The sequence below is a fragment of the Acartia tonsa genome, chromosome 7 (assembly GCF_053477335.1).
Source record: "Acartia tonsa isolate MP-2025a chromosome 7, ASM5347733v1, whole genome shotgun sequence".
Taxonomy (NCBI): Eukaryota; Metazoa; Arthropoda; class Copepoda; order Calanoida; family Acartiidae; genus Acartia; species Acartia tonsa.
Window position 1 is genome coordinate 15,785,366 of NC_137266.1, and position 22,205 is coordinate 15,807,570.

The 22,205-nt window shown below is 35.1% G+C and overlaps 1 protein-coding gene across 2 annotated transcripts in view; it reads right to left on the reverse strand.

Annotated features, from left to right (window-relative positions):
• LOC145324949 (lachesin-like) overlaps positions 1–22,205 on the reverse strand; it is a 139,474-nt gene that overhangs the window by 26,172 nt on the left and 91,097 nt on the right. For both annotated transcript variants that reach the window (XM_080167711.1, XM_080167709.1), the window contains one exon: positions 4,595–4,699. In XM_080167711.1, coding sequence (XP_080023837.1) covers positions 4,595–4,699 — 105 coding nt within the window. The remainder of the gene's footprint in view (positions 1–4,594; positions 4,700–22,205) is intronic.

Sequence of the window (22,205 nt, forward strand, 5' to 3'; positions counted from 1 at the left end):
GAACTTTTACTTGAATTCTGTTTAAATAATGATATGGTCATAGGAGGTACATTATTCCAACACAAAAACATTCACAAATATACCTGGACAACACCTGATGGACAAACAAGAAACATGATTGACCATATTATGATCAATAGAAAATGGGTCAAATCAATGCAAGACTGTAGGAGCTATAGAGGAGCCGACATATTCAGTGACCATGAACTAGTTGTCAGTAAGATTAAATTAAAGCTGAAGCGTACTGGCCATGATAAAAAGAGTGAGATTGGCAGACAATATGATTCTTCAAGATTAAAGGACCCAGTGATAAAGAATGAATTTGTCTTAAAACTCAGAAATAGATTTCAAGTCTTAGAGGACCTAAATGACGAGACTGAGATCACTTGGACTTCAATTAAAGAAAACTTTCAATCTACTGCTAAGGAAATCCTAGGACACAAGAAACCAGAGAAAAAGGACTGGATCTCTGAAGAAACATGGAACAAAATAGAAGAGAGAAAGAATCTTAAAAACAAAATTCATAATGCTCAACATTTGGCTGACATGGGCAATTTAAGAGCTGAATATACTGCTAAAGACAAAGAAGTCAAAAAGCGCACAAGGAAAGACAAGAGAGATTACATTGACAATCTGGCTGAAAAGGCCCAGAGAGCAGCTGACTTCGGTAACATGAAAACAGTATACAACATAACCAAGCAATTAAGTGGCAAATATAACAAAAAGAGTGGTGAAACTATCAAGGCTAAAGATGGTAAATTACTCACTACAGAAAAAGAAGTTGCTGAAAGGTGGAAATCGCATTTTGAAGAAGTGTTGAACAGACCTGAACCTGAAATTACTGCTGAACCAGAACCAGGACATGAAATAGACATAGACACAAGACCACCAACTATTCAAGAAGTTAAAGCTGCTATACATAGTCTAAAGAACGACAAAGCACCTGGACCTGACTTGATAACTGCTGAAATGCTTAAGGCAGACATAGATCTTTCTGCTAGGACTCTGACTGATCTCTTTGATAAAATTTGGAGACAAGAAAAGATACCAACTGACTGGTCTAAAGGTATAATCATAAAACTACCTAAGAAGGGAGATTTGAACAATTGTGATAATTGGAGAGGAATTATGCTGCTTTCTATCCCAAGCAAGGTCCTATGTAAAGTTATTTTAAACAGAATTGATGAGAAAATTGACAATAAACTAAGAGAAGAACAAGCTGGGTTCCGTGCTGGAAGAGGCTGTGTTGACCAAATTTTCACCCTTAGGACAGTTATTGAACAATGTGTTGAATTTAACAAGCCACTCCATGTAAATTTTGTTGATTTCTCTAAGGCCTTTGACTCCATACACAGACAAACACTCTGGAAAATACTAAGAAGTTATGGTATACCTGAAAAGATGATAATTATGATAACTAAATTTTATGACAACTTCCAAGCCTGTGTTTCAGTTGGAAACAATAAGACATCTGATTTCTTTAAAATAAGCACTGGAGTTAGACAGGGATGCATTTTATCACCTATTCTATTTATATTGGTCATTGACTGGGTGATGAAGAAAACCACAGAGGACAAAAAACGTGGTCTCCAGCTGGGCATACTAGGACACCTAGAAGATCTGGACTTTGCTGATGATCTGGCACTGATTTCAGAAACAATTAAACATCTACAAGCTAAGACAGATAGACTAGTCAAATACGCAGGACAAGTCGGGCTCTTTGTTAATGTCAAGAAGACTGAAATTATGAATATACCTACAAACCCTGATCAAACTATAACAATAAATGGTGAACAATTGAAACAAAGCAACAAATTCACCTAAAGGGTGTTTAAAAAAAAACCAATCGCTCACAATTTGAACCATTATAAGTACTTCAAATCTTGGAGATAGACCCCATAACGTTTAAAGTTTTTGATGGGGCATGTAAAAACCTTTCTTTAGACACCTTAAACAGGATTCTACCTCAATCCTAGCCGATTTGGGATAAAAAAAGGCAGACCCAGCCAACATTGAGGCATGGCGGCTCTGTTTAAATCTAGTTCTTGATGTTTGTCAGGTCTTTCTTTTTGATGCCAAATTGGCTAGGATTATGTTAGAAACCTTGTTAAGGTGTCTAGAGAAACGTCTTTACATGCCCCATCAAAAACTCCAAACATTATGGGGTCTATCTACAAGATTTCAAGTACTTAAGACGGTTTGTTCTTTTTTTAAAGAGACAAATTTGTCTTAATTTTATTATAAAATATGCACTTTCGGCGTAGGGCAAATTTCTCTGCAAGGGCTAGGTTTCGAGCTCTAGTGCTCTGGAAGGGTGAGTAGATTTTAAATTCAATATTGTTTTATTATTGTCATTGCTTGGGCATGAATTGTACTATTTTTTATTAGTTTTGGACTAAAACTGTAAGGTTTGTATTGAAAAAAGTGAAGCGATTGGTTTTTATTTAAACACCCTTTATTTGGGGAGTGTTATCAGCAGTGAAAATGGCTCAAAAGCTGATATTAAAACCAGGATTGATAAGGCTAGGGTTGCTTTCAACAGTCTACACAACGTTTGGAATTCAAAGAAACTTGCTCTGAAAACAAAAATCAGACTTTACAACAGTAATGTAAAATCAGTTCTTCTTTATGGAGCTGAATGCTGGAGAACTGTGAAAACTGAAACAAATCAACTTAATGCATTTCACAATAGCTGCCTAAGAAGAATTTGCAAAATATTCTGGCCAAACAAAATATCAAACATTGAGCTGTATGCTAAGACCAAGTGCAATAGTATTGAAGCAGAAGTGAAATTTAAAAGACTAAGATGGCTAGGACATGTGCTCAGAATGGAACAAAATAGGTTTCCAAAAAAGTGCTTAAAATGGAACCCCACCACTGGTAAACGTAAACGGGGACAACCAAAAATGACCTGGAGGCGGAGCACTGAAAAGGACCTCTTTAATTTGAAATTAACATGGGGAGAAGCTGAAGCACTTGCCACAAAAAGGAATTCATGGAGGAGCAGGGTGGCCGTATTCTCTGGACTCCACAGTCCAAAAGAGAGACGCGACTGAACTGAACTGATTAGGTTAGTGGCTGTACCTCTGGCAGCGGCAGCGGCTAAACATTTAAAGATTTACAACTTAGTACTTTCAGCCGTTTGGCAGCTAGCAGCCAAAAACAATCGATTTGATGTATCCCTATTTCTGCCATCGTAATCTCTATAATTTTTCATGATTTGTAATCTATGCTTATGCGAACATTGTCAGCCTTATTAACTTGGGAATAACAATATTATATAAATGCATGATTGTCTAGAAACTTTTTAATTAAATTTATATAAGAAAAGTACTATCCTTATTGATTTGTATTTGTTTCCTTTATAATTGTGAAACTATATAAAAATAAAACTTAGAAAAATCAAACTTTGAGTAAATGTTGACGTTTTGTAAACGTTGTACTCGGACGGACCGACGGAGGTACTTGTAGAATGGAATAGGTTGCACTGTAAAAAAAGAAGCAGTAGAAAAATTAAGAATAAATTTTTTTGCAATTTTTCTAAATTTTGACAAAAAATTTACTTTTCATATTTTTGTGTTTTTCTTTATTAGACTAGAAGATATTGTTGAAATAAATTCGAGCGACTCTTTCTTTAAATTATGATATCGTATAAAGTAAGGTAGTAAGTTGTTTTGTTGTCTGCCTGTTAAGATCTCACTAACCAATGAACCTATTGAGTTTTATTTTTTAGGCAATCATAACTTGGGTCCTTGGATGGTTTTAATCTATTTTATTTGTAAATTTAAAGTTTTAAGTTGTTTTAAACACTATTCAATTATTTCACCCCCCCCCCCCCTTTTGATTCACAGTCTCTAATTTAAGAGCGCAGACATTAGTTTCCTTCAAAATAAAGGTACACCAAAGTTATTTTCTATGATAAAATGTAAAAAAAGACTTTATTGAAAGTGCATTCTCCTGAGTAAAATTGGGATAAAATTAGAGTTAATGATTAACAAGGGTAAATTTGAGTGGGCTACTCCAGGGCGGAAGGGAGGGGAAATTGATATGTAAAGTTACAAGTCCCAAACATTTATAATCACGTTATCTTATTCGTTGGCTCAACAACTATGGGTACTTTAATTGAATGTTGAGTCTTTGCTCCAAACTAGAAGTGTCCCAACCCAACTTTTCAACAATTAGTTTTAATAAATAGACGGGGTAATTATGTCATTTGAGATAAATATTAATTTATCACCCATTGTCTTTTCCCTTAAGATCCCTGGTACCCTCCTAACATTGATTTTATACTTACAAGATTACATAGACGATACTGTTCAATTTCAGTATATAACCTTAAAGGGATGAGACGATGAACGTTAAATTTATGTACATTCCCATTCATGATATACAAAACCACCTCTTTTGTGGATTAAACATATTGGTTGAAAAGATAGGACACTACAAATCTGGAAGAAACCAATAAGAGTTAATTAAAACTACCCAAAGTTTTCAGTAAACAAATGAGATAAAATGGTTTAAAACTTTGGGCACCAGTGTAACTTACAGTTCAATGTCCTATATCAATTGGAAATAAATCAAAGAAAGAACCTACCTCCTTCGTCAACTGGGTGATAACAAGTTTATTTCTGTGGCCAAATTGCTCCATTAGTCTGTTCTCATTGCGTCCCAGAAGCATGGTCTCCCGGTACCACTTCACCTAAATTAGTCTCACATTAGACTGGGGTTAGAAAGATAACAAATACCCAAATGAGAAGCAGAATATAGTGTAATAAAAAAAAGATGTCTGCAATACAAATGACCAATAATAGGCCAGTTTACATTTTATAATTCGTCAATTACAATGTATACTAGCCTATCATTGGTCATTATGTGGCGTTATTTTTTATAAGGCAATATAAGCTGCTTCCCAATAGACCGATAATCTACACACGTTTCAAAAGAACATATTACTACAAAATAATGATTTCAAAATTAGAAAGAAAATAGAACGAGACCTCTTTTGAGAGTTGAAAGATACCACCCCCCTTAAATTTATATAGCTTCATTGACCCATATAAAGATTTACTGTAAATTAATATCGGTTCAGCGATTAGAACGATTCTTTGCTATACACAGATAGACACGAACACAGTTAGACATACATATAGATATCCTATTATTCTTATACAAATGTATATAATAGACTATAAAAGTTTTAAAGATTTTTAATCAATGTAATAGATTTGAAATCTGCATAAAATTTTAAGGATTTTTTATAAAATTAGTTTTTTATATAATTCTTTATTTAAAGGCGCAAATACAAATTAAGTTAAATAATTTTGAGATCTGTGATTGGTGGATTGAAAACTATCTGCGCTCTGATTAGAGAAGCTTAAGTGACGTACATCATTCAACCAATTAGAGCGTAGGTAGTTTCCAATCCAGCTATCCTATTGGTCAAAATTTATTAACTTAAATCGTATTTGCGCCTTTAAATAAAGAATTATATAAAAACGAATTTTATAAAAAATCCTTAAAATTTTATGCAGATTTCAAATCTATTATATTGATTAAAAATCTTTAAAACATTTATAGTCTAGTATATAAACCTAAAAATTCATTAGTTATGAAGTTACACTTTAATTATATGAAAATCTTTCTTTTGCAAAAATTTCGGGACAACCCTAAAATTTTGTACAAATGCAGTAATTTTCAAGATATAAGGGTAAAGGTGCAATATATGTATACAGAATTTAGGGGACTGGTAAATAATTTAGAAGATAAAAGCTGATCAAACGTACTGATGTATAATTTCCAATTGTATTTGTTAATAACACAAGCCAATAGACTTTATGACATCTAATAAAAGATGTTATTAGCGTTTGTTCTTAAAAATATGTTTGTTATAATGCCCATTAAAAAATATCTTTCAATTAATGATCCACTAAGAATGACATTTTTTACAAAAATTTAATTAACTAAACTTTAAAAATATTTTACTTTTCTTTTATTTATGAAGATTTCCGCAAATTTATCCACTTGAGTACAATCAAACTATTTACACACAAAAATTTAATGAAAAGAAGGAAATAAAATATAACTGATTGAAAAAAGTAAAGAAAAGTTTGCAAAATGTGAACACAATTATCGTGCAAATTCCATTCATTTTACAACAAGTTTCCATTATTAACATATAAACTTGTTGAGTCTCTTATGGCAATACAAAACACAGAAAATCATTTTAATTGATAAAAAGGGTAAAATAAAGTATTATTTGAAAATACTAGCATAGATGTTATGAAATTAGTGTCTTTAAGTTTGCCAAAATGATAACTAATGAACCACAAAGTCAGTGTAACTTAGTCAAGAGATCACTAACAGCAAAATTGTCCATTAAATGATACACATTTTAAGATATGGATAATTATTTGTTCAAATAGTTTTGATCTTTTTTGACTGATTTAACGTCTAATTTTCTCTAAAAAAATATTTCTGATTTTTTACTTAATTTAAGAATGAATTCAGTTAAATCAAACGTAAATGTTTAAAAAAGTGTACTTTTATCTTAAGTAATATTATCCTTTTTGTGCTTACATAAAAGTATTCTTTGTTTGCATGACTTTTATACTTTTATAAGAGAGAGAGAAAAATTGGTGGTATCCAAACTTTTATACTAACAATTTTAATTGCTTATTTGATTACCATCATTGGGGAAGTACATTGATTTATAGTCCATATTCCTATAAACCTAAGATAACTGAAACTGGTAACCCAAGTTTTATAACATTCCCATCTTACGTTACTTTTGTTAGTTATTTATTTGTTTCCAGAAACCTTCACTGTCTAAACTTTTCCACCAATTATTTTGATTTACAAATTATTTCAGTTTAAAAATATTTTTTTACCTACAACTTTTATCACTAAGTATTCTTATTTCATGTTTTTGTAGAAAACTTTTTCTTTTCCGTGAAATTTTCTACTTTGGTCTGAAGAAACAAAATAATTTTGCAAGAGATTTGTCAAAGATCAGCAAAATTTTACTTGTTTGTCAACATCTTATAAAAATTGATTTGGATATAAAGCCAGAAATTAAAATTAATCTCTTCCTGCAATTATTTACTTTTATTAAAGTTTTTGGCTTTAACAGCATTTATAATAAATCTTAATAGGTTTTTTAAGTAATTATAATAAAAATTAAAATTACCTAACTGCAGGTATTATTGGCCATGTTTTTTTCATCATATTGTAGTATAAAATGTATAAAATTTAAAAAATTCAATAAATATTTTAATATTTAACTGCCATTGTTCTTTCTCTGGAAAATGTGCATGTCATAATTGTCTGCTTCTTTTATGTTTTGAATTCAATTCGGGTCATAATAGGCGTTTACCTTTTTTTAAAACAAGGATGATTTTTAATCGCAGTTAATGTTATGCTTTATGACAATAAATGCTAAAAAAAACTTCTAAAAGCTATAAAATAAAAAATAAAAAACAATCAATTAAAGATACCTTGATATAAGCAAAGTGTTTGATTAATTTTTAAAATAAATTTTTTTTTCATAATAATAATTTCTTTTCATTTTTACAGATAATGTAAAATGTCCATCCGTCCGCCTGTCTGTACAAAAAAGCCACTTATTGGATTTTCCATAAATTATCACTTAAAGTAAAATGTGATAGTTTCTCTACAAATTAAGATTGTCTTTGTTACCAATTGAAAACTAAATATTCCCCTCTTCGCACCCCCTTTTGTTGAATACAAGTGAATAACAGCCGGGAACATTTGTCAAAGAAACAGATAAAAATTGAATTCACTGCCTGTCCACTGACATGAAATGGTGTGGGTTCAACTCCGCACATTTAAACGAAGATAAAATTGCAAAAGACAAAAGGGTTATTTACCTCAAAGTAAGTAGCGAGCACAGAAAACCCACCCCTTGAATTCAAAAAAGGAGGTATTTTTCTCTCTTTTTATCTATCCCCGAGTGTGAGTCCTAATCCACCAGGGCTATCCTGAACCCAATATAACCTAGCCTAAAAGAATCATTCATAAACCACCCAATCCCCTTATTTTTCATTTATGGGTTGGTGGTCAATGCTCTCAAAAACATTGTCAAAATCTATACATTGATTGCTGAATATCTGACCCCTCAATGCGAATATTTACTTTCTATTTTGGTAAAGGAAAATTATAAAAGTTTTATTAATCATTTCAATATTGTTATCTTTTATTTATAAGTTAGATTATTGGTTACAATTATATTCAACAAGGATGACAACATCCAGAAGTAGGAAAAAGTACAGAGCCAAATAAACAGTCGGAAAAATTACAGAAGTGGATGCCTTATAGTCATAAAAATATTTACACAAAAATTCTTTCGCATTTTCCCAGTATTAGCATTACTGACAGTCACAATTTTGTGAATTACTTAAATTTTTTTTTTCTTATAATCCTTTGCTACCATTGGATGGAATTGTCTTTGTTAATATGTTTAAATATATATTCTTGTGCAGCATGGCTGCAAAATTTAGTGCAATCTTGGGATTTGTGAATGAACAAACGTCATGGCAAATATACAGATAAGCAGGCAGGGAGGAAGGCAAGGACGTTCAAGCTTTTTTTTATTAGGGGGAATGGGTTGTAAATCTAATTGAGGCAGGGTCAATTAATAAAGAACGTCATACTTATAAATTACTATGACCCCTTTAAAAGAACAGATGTTGGAAGAAAACCATTAAAATATAAAATAAACCATTAAAACTATTTGTTATTGGTCTGACATTTGTCATAATATACGGCGGGAAAAAAGGTATGTAGATTAATTTAATTCTCAGTAATCTCTTTATTCCTGGATAAACCTTAACAAAGCAGAGAGAGAGAGAGAGAGAGAGAGAGAGAGAGAGAGAGAGAGAGAGAGAGAGAGAGAGAGAGAGAGAGAGAGAGAGAGAGAGAGAGAGAGAGAGAGAGAGAGAGAGAGAGAGAGAGAGAGAGAGAGAGAGAGAGAGAGAGAGAGAGAGAGAGAGAGAGAGAGAGAGAGAGAGAGAGAGAGAGAGAGAGAGAGAGAGAGAGAGAGAGAGAGAGAAATTTTAACCTATATATGTCATTTATAATTCCTACCCCAATACTGGACACACCTGGGAATAAATACTTCAGGTAGATATTTTAATTTTGCCAACCATGTTCGGCTAGTTTTTTTTCTCGTTAATTTATGTATTTTGTCTTAACTTTTTCAAACTTGATGAAACGTAGAAAGCGTAGCAACTTTATAATCATTACCAGAAAGTTAGTTGAAGAGTTAAGATTTTTAGTTTTTTTTCAATTCTTAAATGTATGATTCGGTACTATGTTTTTAGCGTAGCATATCTGCAATCAAGTTTTAAAAAGTAAGTGTGTCCGTGTTGATTTATAGTATTCAAGTAATTTGGGATATATAAAGACACGTAATATTTGTTAAGATTTTTAGATATTGCTAATAATGAATGCGTTGTTACATATTACATATCAATGTGTTGTTTGCCTGTCTGATTTGTTGACCTCTGCTTTTATGAGTGGTGTCAATCAACCTTTTTTTTTGGTGTTTCGGTATAATTTTCGATTGTCCAATGTTTTGGTTTCCAACCATTATAAGGTATTCCTTGGGACAAAATAAGGCAGAGAATAGTGCATTAGCCCAAGGACAAAGGGTTAGGACAATAATGAATAATAACCTTGTTCTCCTCTAATTATCTGTAAATTATAATTGTAATGAGAAGAAAAAAAGGGCTGTAGATTTACTAAGGTACAAAACTGTTTGTTAACGAAGTGAGAACCCTGTGACGTATTTCAATTGCGTTTTTGAATCAGCCAATAGCTTTGGTAAAATTAACAACGCCAAGCAGCTACAAAAGAGAGTAAAGCAAATTGCTAGCAGACGAGACAGGTCCCCACCACTGAAACAAGGTATTTGTATATACATTTATTGTATATTTGATTAAAATCCATTATCCTATCCCACCCTGATATTAGCCACTTTCTATCTTATTCCCATTTTACAGTTTGGATCAAGGTTAGAATAGATTATTTTTTTTGAAAAAAAAATATTTTTTTTTCTTATTCACAATCTAAATGTTAGATTAGCGAAAAAAATCATTGTATTAAAAGATAATTCAAGAATTTTAAACCTATCATATAGGCTGGATTAGAACCGGTTTTCAGACACACTGAAAATTCATGTATAGCATCGTATTACAAACAACTTTCCACAAATATCAAAACAAAACTGATTTTTATCTTATAATTTTTCATTTAAATATACGCGGAAAGCTGACTAAACTATGGTGCACTAAATAACTATTACAATTTTTAAAAAGCTACGTTACTGGTATCTTCGCCCCTAGCCTATAATTCCATCTAAATTATTTATTTTAAATTAGAATGAGAAAAAACATGACATGACCCCCTTAAACCAAAATCAATAGGGATGTGGGCCATTCTTGGGGGCGTTTCATGGGGGTATACAATTTTTTTCAAGGGAGGGGTTGAATGGTGTAGGAGGGATTATCAACCCCCCATAATTTTGTGATTGGGGAGGGGGGTAACACCCTTCTGTAAACTTGTATATTTCTAATAAACATAAGAATCTTAATGAAGTTATGAAATTCAATAGGAAAATGAAGATTTAAGAATTTAAATTAATGGCATAATATAAATGAGGATACAGGATCAACTAAGTTTGAAATTTAAGTTGTTTCGATGTGTCAAAACTTTCCTTCCTTTTCTAAAACTTGTATAACTATGGTATAAATTTGAAATAATACACAGAATTTTACAAATAATGAAAACTTCCACGAAAGGATAAAAGTCAAATAGTTTTTTTCCAAAATATATTTTAGTTAGAATCTATGGGTATAGTCCTTTCCATGACATCGCTCCATATGGGGCGATGATTTTAATTGATCGCCTCTTATGACAAGGGGCGATGTATTGGCTCCTTGAAAGGAGCGATTTAATAGCCCCTTATAACAAGAGGCGATGTTATGACTCCTTGAAAGGAGCGATTTGATAGCCCCTTGCCCTAAGAGGCGATTAAATGATCCTTTATCGCTCCTTTATCGCCCCTTCTAAAGAGGAGATGATATGTCCTCTTATCCCAAGGGGCTATTTAATTAAATATCGCCTCTTCATGGCCCCTTCACTATTATATATATCTTAGTCCCTTGATGGCCCCTACATCGCTCCTACATCGCCCCTTCATCGCTCCTCCATCGCTCCTTCTCCAAATTTATATTACATTGTACTTTGATGGCCCCTACATCGCCCCTCCATCGCTCCTACATCACCCCTTCATCGCTCCTTCTTCAAATTTATATTACATTGTACTTTGATGGCCCCTACATCGCCCCTCCATCGCTCCTACATCGCCCCTTCATCGCTCCTTCTTCAAATTTATATTACATTGTACTGTGATGGCCCCTACATCGCTCCTACATCGCTCCTTCATCGCTCCTACATCGCCCCTTCATCGCTCCTTCTCCAAATTTATATTACATTGCAACTTGATGGCCCCTACATCGCTCCTACATCGCTCCTCCATCGCCCCTTCATCGCTCCTTCTCCAAATTTATATAACATTGCAACTTGATGGCCCCTACATCGCTGCTACATCGCTCCTCCATCGCTCCTCCATCGCTCCTACATCGCCCCTTCATCGCTCCTTCCACAAATTTACATTACATTGTACTTTGATGGCCCCTACATCTCTCCTCCATCGCTCCTCCATCGCCCCATCGCCCCTTAATAGCCCCTTACCTTAATTTATATAAAAAAAGCCCCTACATAGCCTCTCCATCGCCCCTTAATAGCTCCTTACCTTAATTTTTATAACATAGCCCCTACATAGCCTCTCCATCGCCCCTTAATAGCCCCTTATCTTAATTTATATAACAAAGCCCCTACATAGCCTCTCCATCGCCCCTAATAGCCCCTTACCTTTATTTATATAACAAAGCTCCTACATAGCCTCTCCATTGCCCCTTAATAGTCCCTTACCTTAATTTATATAACATAGCTCCTACATAGCCTCTCCATCGCCCCTTAAAAGCCCATTACCTTAATTTATATAACATAGCCCCTACATAGCCTCTCCATCGCCCCTTACCTTAATTTATATAACATAGCCCCTACATAGCCTCTCCATCGCCCCTTAATAGCTCCTTACCTTAATTTATATAACATAGCCCCTACATAGCCTCTCCATCGCCCCTTAATAGCCCCTTACCTTAATTTATATAACATAGCCTCTACATAGCCTCTCCATCGCCCCTTAATAGCCCCTTACCTTAATTTATATAACATAGCCCTACATAGCCTCTCCATCGCCCCTTAATAGCCCCTTACCTTAATTTATATAACATAGCCTCTACATAGCCTCTCCATCGCCCCTTAATAGCCCCTTACCTTAATTTATATAACATAGCCCTACATAGCCTCTCCATCGCCCCTTAAAAGCCCATTACCTTAATTTATATAACATAGCCCCTACATAGCCTCTCCATCGCCCCTTACCTTAATTTATATAACATAGCCCCTACATAGCCTCTCCATCGCCCCTTAATAGCTCCTTACCTTAATTTATATAACATAGCCCCTACATAGCCTCTCCATCGCCCCTTAATAGCCCCTTACCTTAATTTATATAACATAGCCTCTACATAGCCTCTCCATCGCCCCTTAATAGCCCCTTACCTTAATTTATATAACATAGCCCTACATAGCCTCTCCATCGCCCCTTAATAGCCCCTTACCTTAATTTATATAGCATAGCCCCTACATAGCCTCTCCATCGCCCCTTAATAGCCTCTTACCTTAATTTATATAATCCTTACCTTAATATATATAACATAGCCCCTACATAGCCTCTCCATCGCCCCTAAATAGCCCCTTACCCTAATTTATATAACATAGCCCCTACATAGCCTCTCCATCGCCCCTTAATAGCTCCTTACCTTAATTTATATAACATAGCCCCTACATAGCCTCTCCATCGCCCCTTAATAGCCCCTTACCTTAATTTATATAACATAGCCCTACATAGCCTCTCCATCGCCCCTTAATAGCCCCTTACCTTAATTTATATAGCATAGCCCCTACATAGCCTCTCCATCGCCCCTTAATAGCCTCTTACCTTAATTTATATAATCCTTACCTTAATATATATAACATAGCCCCTACATAGCCTCTCCATCGCCCCTAAATAGCCCCTTACCCTAATTTATATAACATAGCCCCTACATAGCCTCTCCATCGCCCCTTAATAGCCCCTTACCTTAATTTATATAACATAGCCTCTACATAGCCTCTCCATCGCCCCTTAATAGCCCCTTACCTTAATTTATATAACATAGCCCTACATAGCCTCTCCATCGCCCCTTAATAGCCCCTTACCTTAATTTATATAGCATAGCCCCTACATAGCCTCTCCATCGCCCCTTAATAGCCTCTTACCTTAATTTATATAATCCTTACCTTAATATATATAACATAGCCCCTACATAGCCTCTCCATCGCCCCTAAATAGCCCCTTACCCTAATTTATATAACATAGCCCCTACATAGCCTCTCCATCGCCCCTTAATAGCTCCTTACCTTAATTTATATAACATAGCCCCTACATAGCCTCTCCATCGCCCCTTAATAGCCCCTTACCTTAATTTATATAACATAGCCCTACATAGCCTCTCCATCGCCCCTTAATAGCCCCTTACCTTAATTTATATAGCATAGCCCCTACATAGCCTCTCCATCGCCCCTTAATAGCCTCTTACCTTAATTTATATAATCCTTACCTTAATATATATAACATAGCCCCTACATAGCCTCTCCATCGCCCCTAAATAGCCCCTTACCCTAATTTATATAACATAGCCCCTACATAGCCTCTCCATCGCCCCTTAATAGCCCCTTACCTTAATTTATATAACATAGCCTCTACATAGCCTCTCCATCGCCCCTTAATAGCCCCTTACCTTAATTTATATAACATAGCCCTACATAGCCTCTCCATCGCCCCTTAATAGCCCCTTACCTTAATTTATATAGCATAGCCCCTACATAGCCTCTCCATCGCCCCTTAATAGCCTCTTACCTTAATTTATATAATCCTTACCTTAATATATATAACATAGCCCCTACATAGCCTCTCCATCGCCCCTGAATAGCCCCTTACCCTAATTTATATAACATAGCCCCTACATAGCCTCTCCATCGCCCCTTAATAGCTCCTTACCTTAATTTATATAACATAGCCCCTACATAGCCTCTCCATCGCCCCTTAATAGCCCCTTACCTTAATTTATATAACATAGCCTCTACATAGCCTCTCCATCGCCCCTTAATAGCCCCTTACCTTAATTTATATAACATAGCCCTACATAGCCTCTCCATCGCCCCTTAATAGCCCCTTACCTTAATTTATATAGCATAGCCCCTACATAGCCTCTCCATCGCCCCTTAATAGCCTCTTACCTTAATTTATATAATCCTTACCTTAATATATATAACATAGCCCCTACATAGCCTCTCCATCGCCCCTAAATAGCCCCTTACCCTAATTTATATAACATAGCCCCTACATAGCCTCTCCATCGCCCCTTAATAGCTCCTTACCTTAATTTATATAACATAGCCCCTACATAGCCTCTCCATCGCCCCTTAATAGCCCCTTACCTTAATTTATATAACATAGCCCTACATAGCCTCTCCATCGCCCCTTAATAGCTCCTTACCTTAATTTATATAACATAGCCCCTACATAGCCTCTCCATCGCCCCTTAATAGCCTCTTACCTTAATTTATATAATCCTTACCTTAATATATATAACATAGCCCCTACATAGCCTCTCCATCGCCCCTAAATAGCCCCTTACCCTAATTTATATAACATAGCCCCTACATAGCCTCTCCATCGCCCCTTAATAGCCCCTTACCTTAATTTATATAACATAGCCTCTACATAGCCTCTCCATCGCCCCATAATAGCCTCTTACCTTAATTATGTAACATAGCCCCTACATAGCCTCTCCATCGCCCCTTAATATCCCCTTACCTTAATTATATAACATAGCTCCTACATAGCCTCCCCATCGCCCCTTAATAGCCCCTTACCCGATTTTATATAACATAGCCCCTAAATAGCCTCTCCATCGCCCCTTAATAGCCCCTTACCTTAATTTATATAACATAGCCCCTACATAGCCTCTCCATCGCCCCTTAATAGTCCTTTACCTTAATTTATATAAAATAGCCCCTATATAGCCTCTCCATCGCCCCTTAATAGCCAATTTATATAACATAGCCGCTACATAGCCTCTCCATCGCCCCTTAATAGCTCCTTACCTTAATTTATATAACATAGCCTCTCCATCGCCCCTTAATAGCCCTCCATCGCCACTTAAAAGCCCCTTACCTTAATTTATATAACATAGCCTCTACATAGCCTCTCCATCGCCCCTTAATAGCCCCTTATATCCTCCTTCAAAACAGTTATACACCTTCCCAGGATCTATTGGAAGCTACCCTATAAAGGAGAACCATATTGGTTCTGCAGTTAGCGATCTTCTTTGATACATACAGACAATGATCCTGTTACTTTTTATAAGGATTAAAAATAAAATGGCCTAAAGCCATCTCATTACCCATAGGAAGCTTCACTGTAAAGGAGAACCATGTCGGTTTAGTGGTTAGCAAGGTACAGACAGACATACATACAGACAAAGATCCTGTTACTTTATTATAAGGATTAAAATAAAATAGTTATTAACCTCCCCAGGACCTATGAGAAGCTACCCTATTAAGGAGAACGATCTCAGGACCTATAGGAATCTTCACTGTAAAGGAGAACCATATTGGTTCAGCGGTTAGCAAGATCCTTCGGTACAGACAGACATTCATACATACAGACAAAGATTCTGTTAATTTATTTTAAGAAATACAGATAAAATTGTTATAAACCTTTCCAGGCCTAAAACCATCTCAGGACCTAATTTCTGCCGTTGACAACTCGAGTTAAGTTACTATATTATTTTTACAATGTTTAACTTATCTGTTATTATTGGCTGACGAAAAGTTTGGGCAAAAAAAAAAATTTATTCTTCAATGAAATATCTCTCCAGTATAATTTTGCCAAGTGCTAATTTATTAAGAATAAAGTTTGCCACAAATTTACCAAAAAATCTCATTGTCATTTCGCCAGGGAGGATTAGGATAGTTCCCAAAGTGTTATAAGTTGGCTTATCCAAGAGTGCTGTCTAGTCTCCAAAGTTTTATAATACCGTTTTCTTATTCGTTAGATTAACAACCTTGGGGACTTTTTATTGTTTTGTGATTGTTTAGTTCATTAAGTTGAGTGTCTAAATGTTTCAACCACTAATTCTAAACTAAAGAAGGGGTAATTTTGTGAATCATCAATGGGAATAATTAATATATAAACATACATATATATACAGTGTTTTTTTTTATGAGAGCATTTTTGAAAGCAATTTTACCCTACTTATAGTTATCAGAATTTAATGATTAATGGCTTATTCTCTTCGTTTTTTATAACCATTAACAGAAAAGCAAAAAAATATTTCAGTTTTTATTTAAAAAGTACAGTAAATTCAAAATTTCAAAACATGGGTGTCAACATCTAAAATAGTTATTTCTCGCATCGTATTATAAACGGCTTTCCGCGGATATAGAAAGTACAATTATGAGATTAAAACTAGTTTTTTTAGCCCCGAGGTGCAGAAGGCACCGGCTAAAAAAACTGGGTTTAATCTTATGATTGTACATATCTATATTCGTAGAAAGCTGGATATAATACGATGCTAGACATAGTTTTTTCGTATGGATGAGAACCGGTTCCTATCCACCGGATTCAAATGAATACGAGAAATGGTTTTAGCGCATTTTTCTTATGCTCAAATCTTCTACCCTTTCCAAGAATGGAGGGAGTACATTGGGGGGCCAGTATTCCCTCCCTGGTTGAGATATGGCCTTCAAATTTCAAAATGTTCTAGTACATGTCACAAGTAGTATCTATATAAATTTTTAGCTCAATATCTCAACTTTGAAGCGTTTTGCAGCCATTCTTGCAAAGGTAGATTATAAGAAAAATGCACTAAAACCATTTTTAGATGTTGACACCTAAGTTTTAAATTTTTTAATTTACTGTACTTTTTGAATAAAAACTGAAATATTTTTTGCTTTTCTATTAAAGGTTATAAAAAAGAAGAGAATAAGCCATTAATCATTAAATTCTAATAACTATAAGTAAGGTAAAATTGCTTTCAAAAAAGTTCTCATAAAAAAACACACTGTATATATGTATATATATCATTTTATCGACAATCGTCTTATCCCTGTAGATCTCTGATTATCAGAGCATTTTTGAAATATTTGCTGCTTATTTTTTGGCTGCCTTTGGCAAAATAATTTTTTTTCATAAAAAATGTATACAAAATCATCGTATTAATTTGGTAAATATATCATTGCACTTGAATTATTTTTAAGTCACTAACGGCTAATCCCATAGATGACCCTAGGAGTACTTTAATGAATAGATGTGGTGGAGAGGGGGGGGGGAGGGGGAAGGTTAAGAATTTAAGGGAAGTGATACCTTCCGGGGGCTGAAAGTGTTAGTCCCCTCCCCAAAATGAAAACTTTTCCTGCGAGTAAAATAAGCTTCAATGTAAAGGAGAAGCATATCGGTTCAGTTGATACTGATAAACATCCTGTTACTTTAATGTAAATATTAGTTTAAGGATAGTCTGTATAATCTCAGGGATAAAGGAAACATTAGGCAATTTTTACAATAGTCTCCAAAGTTTTATAATGAAGTTTTCTTATTCGTTGGCTCAAAACTTTGGGGACTTTTGTCATATTTTGGTTGTAGTGTTGCAATTTTGTGTATCGTTATTAGGGATGGATAAAAATTTATCGGCCATTGTCTTATTCCTTTAGATCCTTGGTATAATCAACTGAATAACAGTTCCAACAACAAAAATTAAGATATTGCTTCGCTTTTTATGGACAAATATCCTGTTATTTTATTATAAGGAAAAAAAAATAAACTATCTTAAAATCATCTCAGTACTCAGCGGTTAGCAAGATCCTACGGTATAGACAGACAGACATACATCATATCGGTTTAGCAGCAAACGAGATCCTTTGCTACAGACAAAAAAAAACTTTGTATATCGACTAGCGGCTACGCCCCCAGCATCTATTGGCTCTGTATTCAAAGGGGAATGAATAAAAGCCTAAAGCCTTCCCAGGACTTAAAATAGAATAGCCTAAAACCATCCCTCGACTTAAAATAAAATAGCCTAAAGCCATTACAAGACAAATATTAAGCTTACCTGAAATAGAAAGCCCAATCTGTTTAGTAGTTATTGAGATCTTAAGTTTCAGAACAGAAAGCCTTACTAACGTGGACAAACACAGGATATTTCGGACAAATGTCGGAGTGGACATTATATAAGTAAAACGCAGAAGTGTCTATAATATCTTAAAAATTAGGTTTCAACAACATTTGTTTAGTTATTTCTACACAGGTTAGGTTAGGTTAAGATATAAATATACAAATAAGCCCCCTGCAGGGGTTAGGCATATAAAAAAACATATTTGACAGTTGTAAACAATGTGAGAAAAAAATATGTTTTAGTTTAATGAAATGTTCTATCTGTTTCAAACCTTTGCCTTTCGATAGAACTTACCTACTTTGGAAAACTGTTAGACTGATTCCTAGGACAACAAAATAGAATGTTATAAGCGAATCATATCTATAATCAAGTCCAAAAAATGTGAGTACGTCCTTAAGCATTTTCCTGCATGTAAGCAATTTCTCAATAAATTTACTTACAATTTTGTTTCGAATTTTAAATTTATGTTCTGACTATTCAGTTCTGACACTCTACATTATTAATGTTCATTAAAGGACGCCTGCAAGAAATAACACGCTTTAACTGCTAAAAGACTGCCACAAGAAGACCCAATACCCCAAATTATAAGCCTTCAGCTTCAATAACAAAAAAGTTCTAGGCATTTCAAAATAGCATTTTATGTACAATGGAATTTTTGAAAGATTTCCAATGCTCATAAAAGAAAAAACAATATTAAATTACGTTGCCTAGACATAAAATTATAACCTTATCTTTGTCAGAAACTTAGATTGCCTGTAACTGATTACATTTTTACAATAAAAACACCACATTTCATAGTCAAAATCTATGAAAAAAAATCGATTTAAATTGAATTTTTAAACGAAAATCATAGCGGAAACAAAGGGGTAAACTAATACAAGCTTAGCTGTGATTGGTTGTTAAGCTGATTCAGCCTTCTGATTGGCTACAGTACATTCGGTACAACGCAAGTAAAACTTAATTTTTTTTAATGATTTTGACTATAAAAATGGGTATTTTTATTGTAAAAATATAATTAGTTACTGGAAACCTAAATTTATGACAAAAAAAATAAGCTTATAATTTTGTTTCTAGGCCACGTAGTTTAATTTTAAAGTTTTCAACATGAGCATTGCAATTCTTTCAAAATTTCCATTGTACATAAAATGTCATTTTAAAATGCCTAGAACTTTTTTGTTATAGAAGCTGAAGGCTTCAAATTTGGGGTATTTGGTCTACTTGTGGCAGTCTTTCAGCAGTTAAAGCGTGGTATTTCTTGCAGGCTTCCTTTAAACTTTTTTTCTACCGTTTCAGAGCTTTGCTTTTATAAATGTTGTCATCCTTGTCATCCTTTTAAAACTTAAATTTAAAACTGTAGAGGGTCACATTCCTTCCTTACCTTAATGCCCTACCTTCTATAATGAAGGGGCAATACAATTACAGAGGCTGTACAGGAGCCATAAAGGGCCTATGTTATATAAATTAAGGTAAGGGGCGATGAAGAGGCTATGAAGGGGCTATGTTATATAAATTAAGGTAAGAGGCTATTAAGGGGCGATGGAGAGGCTATGTAGGGGCTATGTTATATAATTAAGGTAAGGGGCTATTAAGGGGCGATGGAGATGCTTTGTAGGGCCTATGTTATATAAATTAAGGTAAGAGGCTATTAAGGGGCGATGGAGAGGCTATGTAGGGGCTATGTTATATAAATTAGGGTAAGGGGCTATTTAGGGGCGATGGAGAGGCTATGTAGGGGCTATGTTATATATATTAAGGTAAGGATTATACAAATTAAGGTAAGAGGCTATTAAGGGGCGATGGAGAGGCTATGTAGGGGCTATGCTATATAAATTAAGGTAAGGGGCTATTAAGGGGCGATGGAGAGGCTATGTAGGGCTATGTTATATAAATTAAGGTAAGGGGCTATTAAGGGGCGATGGAGAGGCTATGTAGAGGCTATGTTATATAAATTAAGGTAAGGGGCTATTAAGGGGCGATGGAGAGGCTATGTAGGGGCTATGTTATATAAATTAAGGTAAGGAGCTATTAAGGGGCGATGGAGAGGCTATGTAGGGGCTATGTTATATAAATTAGGGTAAGGGGCTATTCAGGGGCGATGGAGAGGCTATGTAGGGGCTATGTTATATATATTAAGGTAAGGATTATATAAATTAAGGTAAGAGGCTATTAAGGGGCGATGGAGAGGCTATGTAGGGGCTATGCTATATAAATTAAGGTAAGGGGCTATTAAGGGGCGATGGAGAGGCTATGTAGGGCTATGTTATATAAATTAAGGTAAGGGGCTATTAAGGTGCGATGGAGAGGCTATGTAGAGGCTATGTTATATAAATTAAGGTAAGGGGCTATTAAGGGGCGATGGAGAGGCTATGTAGGGGCTATGTTATATAAATTAGGGTAAGGGGCTATTTAGGGGCGATGGAGAGGCTATGTAGGGGCTATGTTATATATATTAAGGTAAGGATTATATAAATTAAGGTAAGAGGCTATTAAGGGGCGATGGAGAGGCTATGTAGGGGCTATGTTATATAAATTAAGGTAAGGAGCTATTAAGGGGCGATGGAGAGGCTATGTAGGGCTATGTTATATAAATTAAGGTAAGGGGCTATTAAGGGGCGATGGAGAGGCTATGTAGGGGCTATGTTATATAAATTAAGGTAAGGAGCTATTAAGGGGCGATGGAGAGGCTATGTAGGGGCTATGTTATATAAATTAGGGTAAGGGGCTATTTAGGGGCGATGGAGAGGCTATGTAGGGGCTATGTTATATATATTAAGGTAAGGATTATATAAATTAAGGTAAGAGGCTATTAAGGGGCGATGGAGAGGCTATGTAGGGGCTATGCTATATAAATTAAGGTAAGGGGCTATTAAGGGGCGATGGAGAGGCTATGTAGGGCTATGTTATATAAATTAAGGTAAGGGGCTATTAAGGGGCGATGGAGAGGCTATGTAGAGGCTATGTTATATAAATTAAGGTAAGGGGCTATTAAGGGGCTATTAAGGGGCGATGGAGAGGCTATGTAGGGGCTATGTTATATAAATTAAGGTAAGGAGCTATTAAGGGGCGATGGAGAGGCTATGTAGGGGCTATGTTATATAAATTAGGGTAAGGGGCTATTCAGGGGCGATGGAGAGGCTATGTAGGGGCTATGTTATATATATTAAGGTAAGGATTATATAAATTAAGGTAAGAGGCTATTAAGGGGCGATGGAGAGGCTATGTAGGGGCTATGCTATATAAATTAAGGTAAGGGGCTATTAAGGGGCGATGGAGAGGCTATGTAGGGCTATGTTATATAAATTAAGGTAAGGGGCTATTAAGGGGCGATGGAGAGGCTATGTAGAGGCTATGTTATATAAATTAAGGTAAGGGGCTATTAAGGGGCGATGGAGAGGCTATGTAGGGGCTATGTTATATAAATTAGGGTAAGGGGCTATTTAGGGGCGATGGAGAGGCTATGTAGGGGCTATGTTATATATATTAAGGTAAGGATTATATAAATTAAGGTAAGAGGCTATGTAGGGGCTATGCTATATAAATTAAGGTAAGGGGCTATTAAGGGGCGATGGAGAGGCTATGTAGGGCTATGTTATATAAATTAAGGTAAAGGGCTATTAAGGGGCGATGGAGAGGCTATGTAGAGGCTATGTTATATAAATTAAGGTAAGGGGCTATTAAGGGGCGATGGAGAGGCTATGTAGGGGCTATGTTATATAAATTTAGGTAAGGGGCTATTAAGGGGCGATGGAGAGGCTATGTAGGGGCAATGTTATATAATTA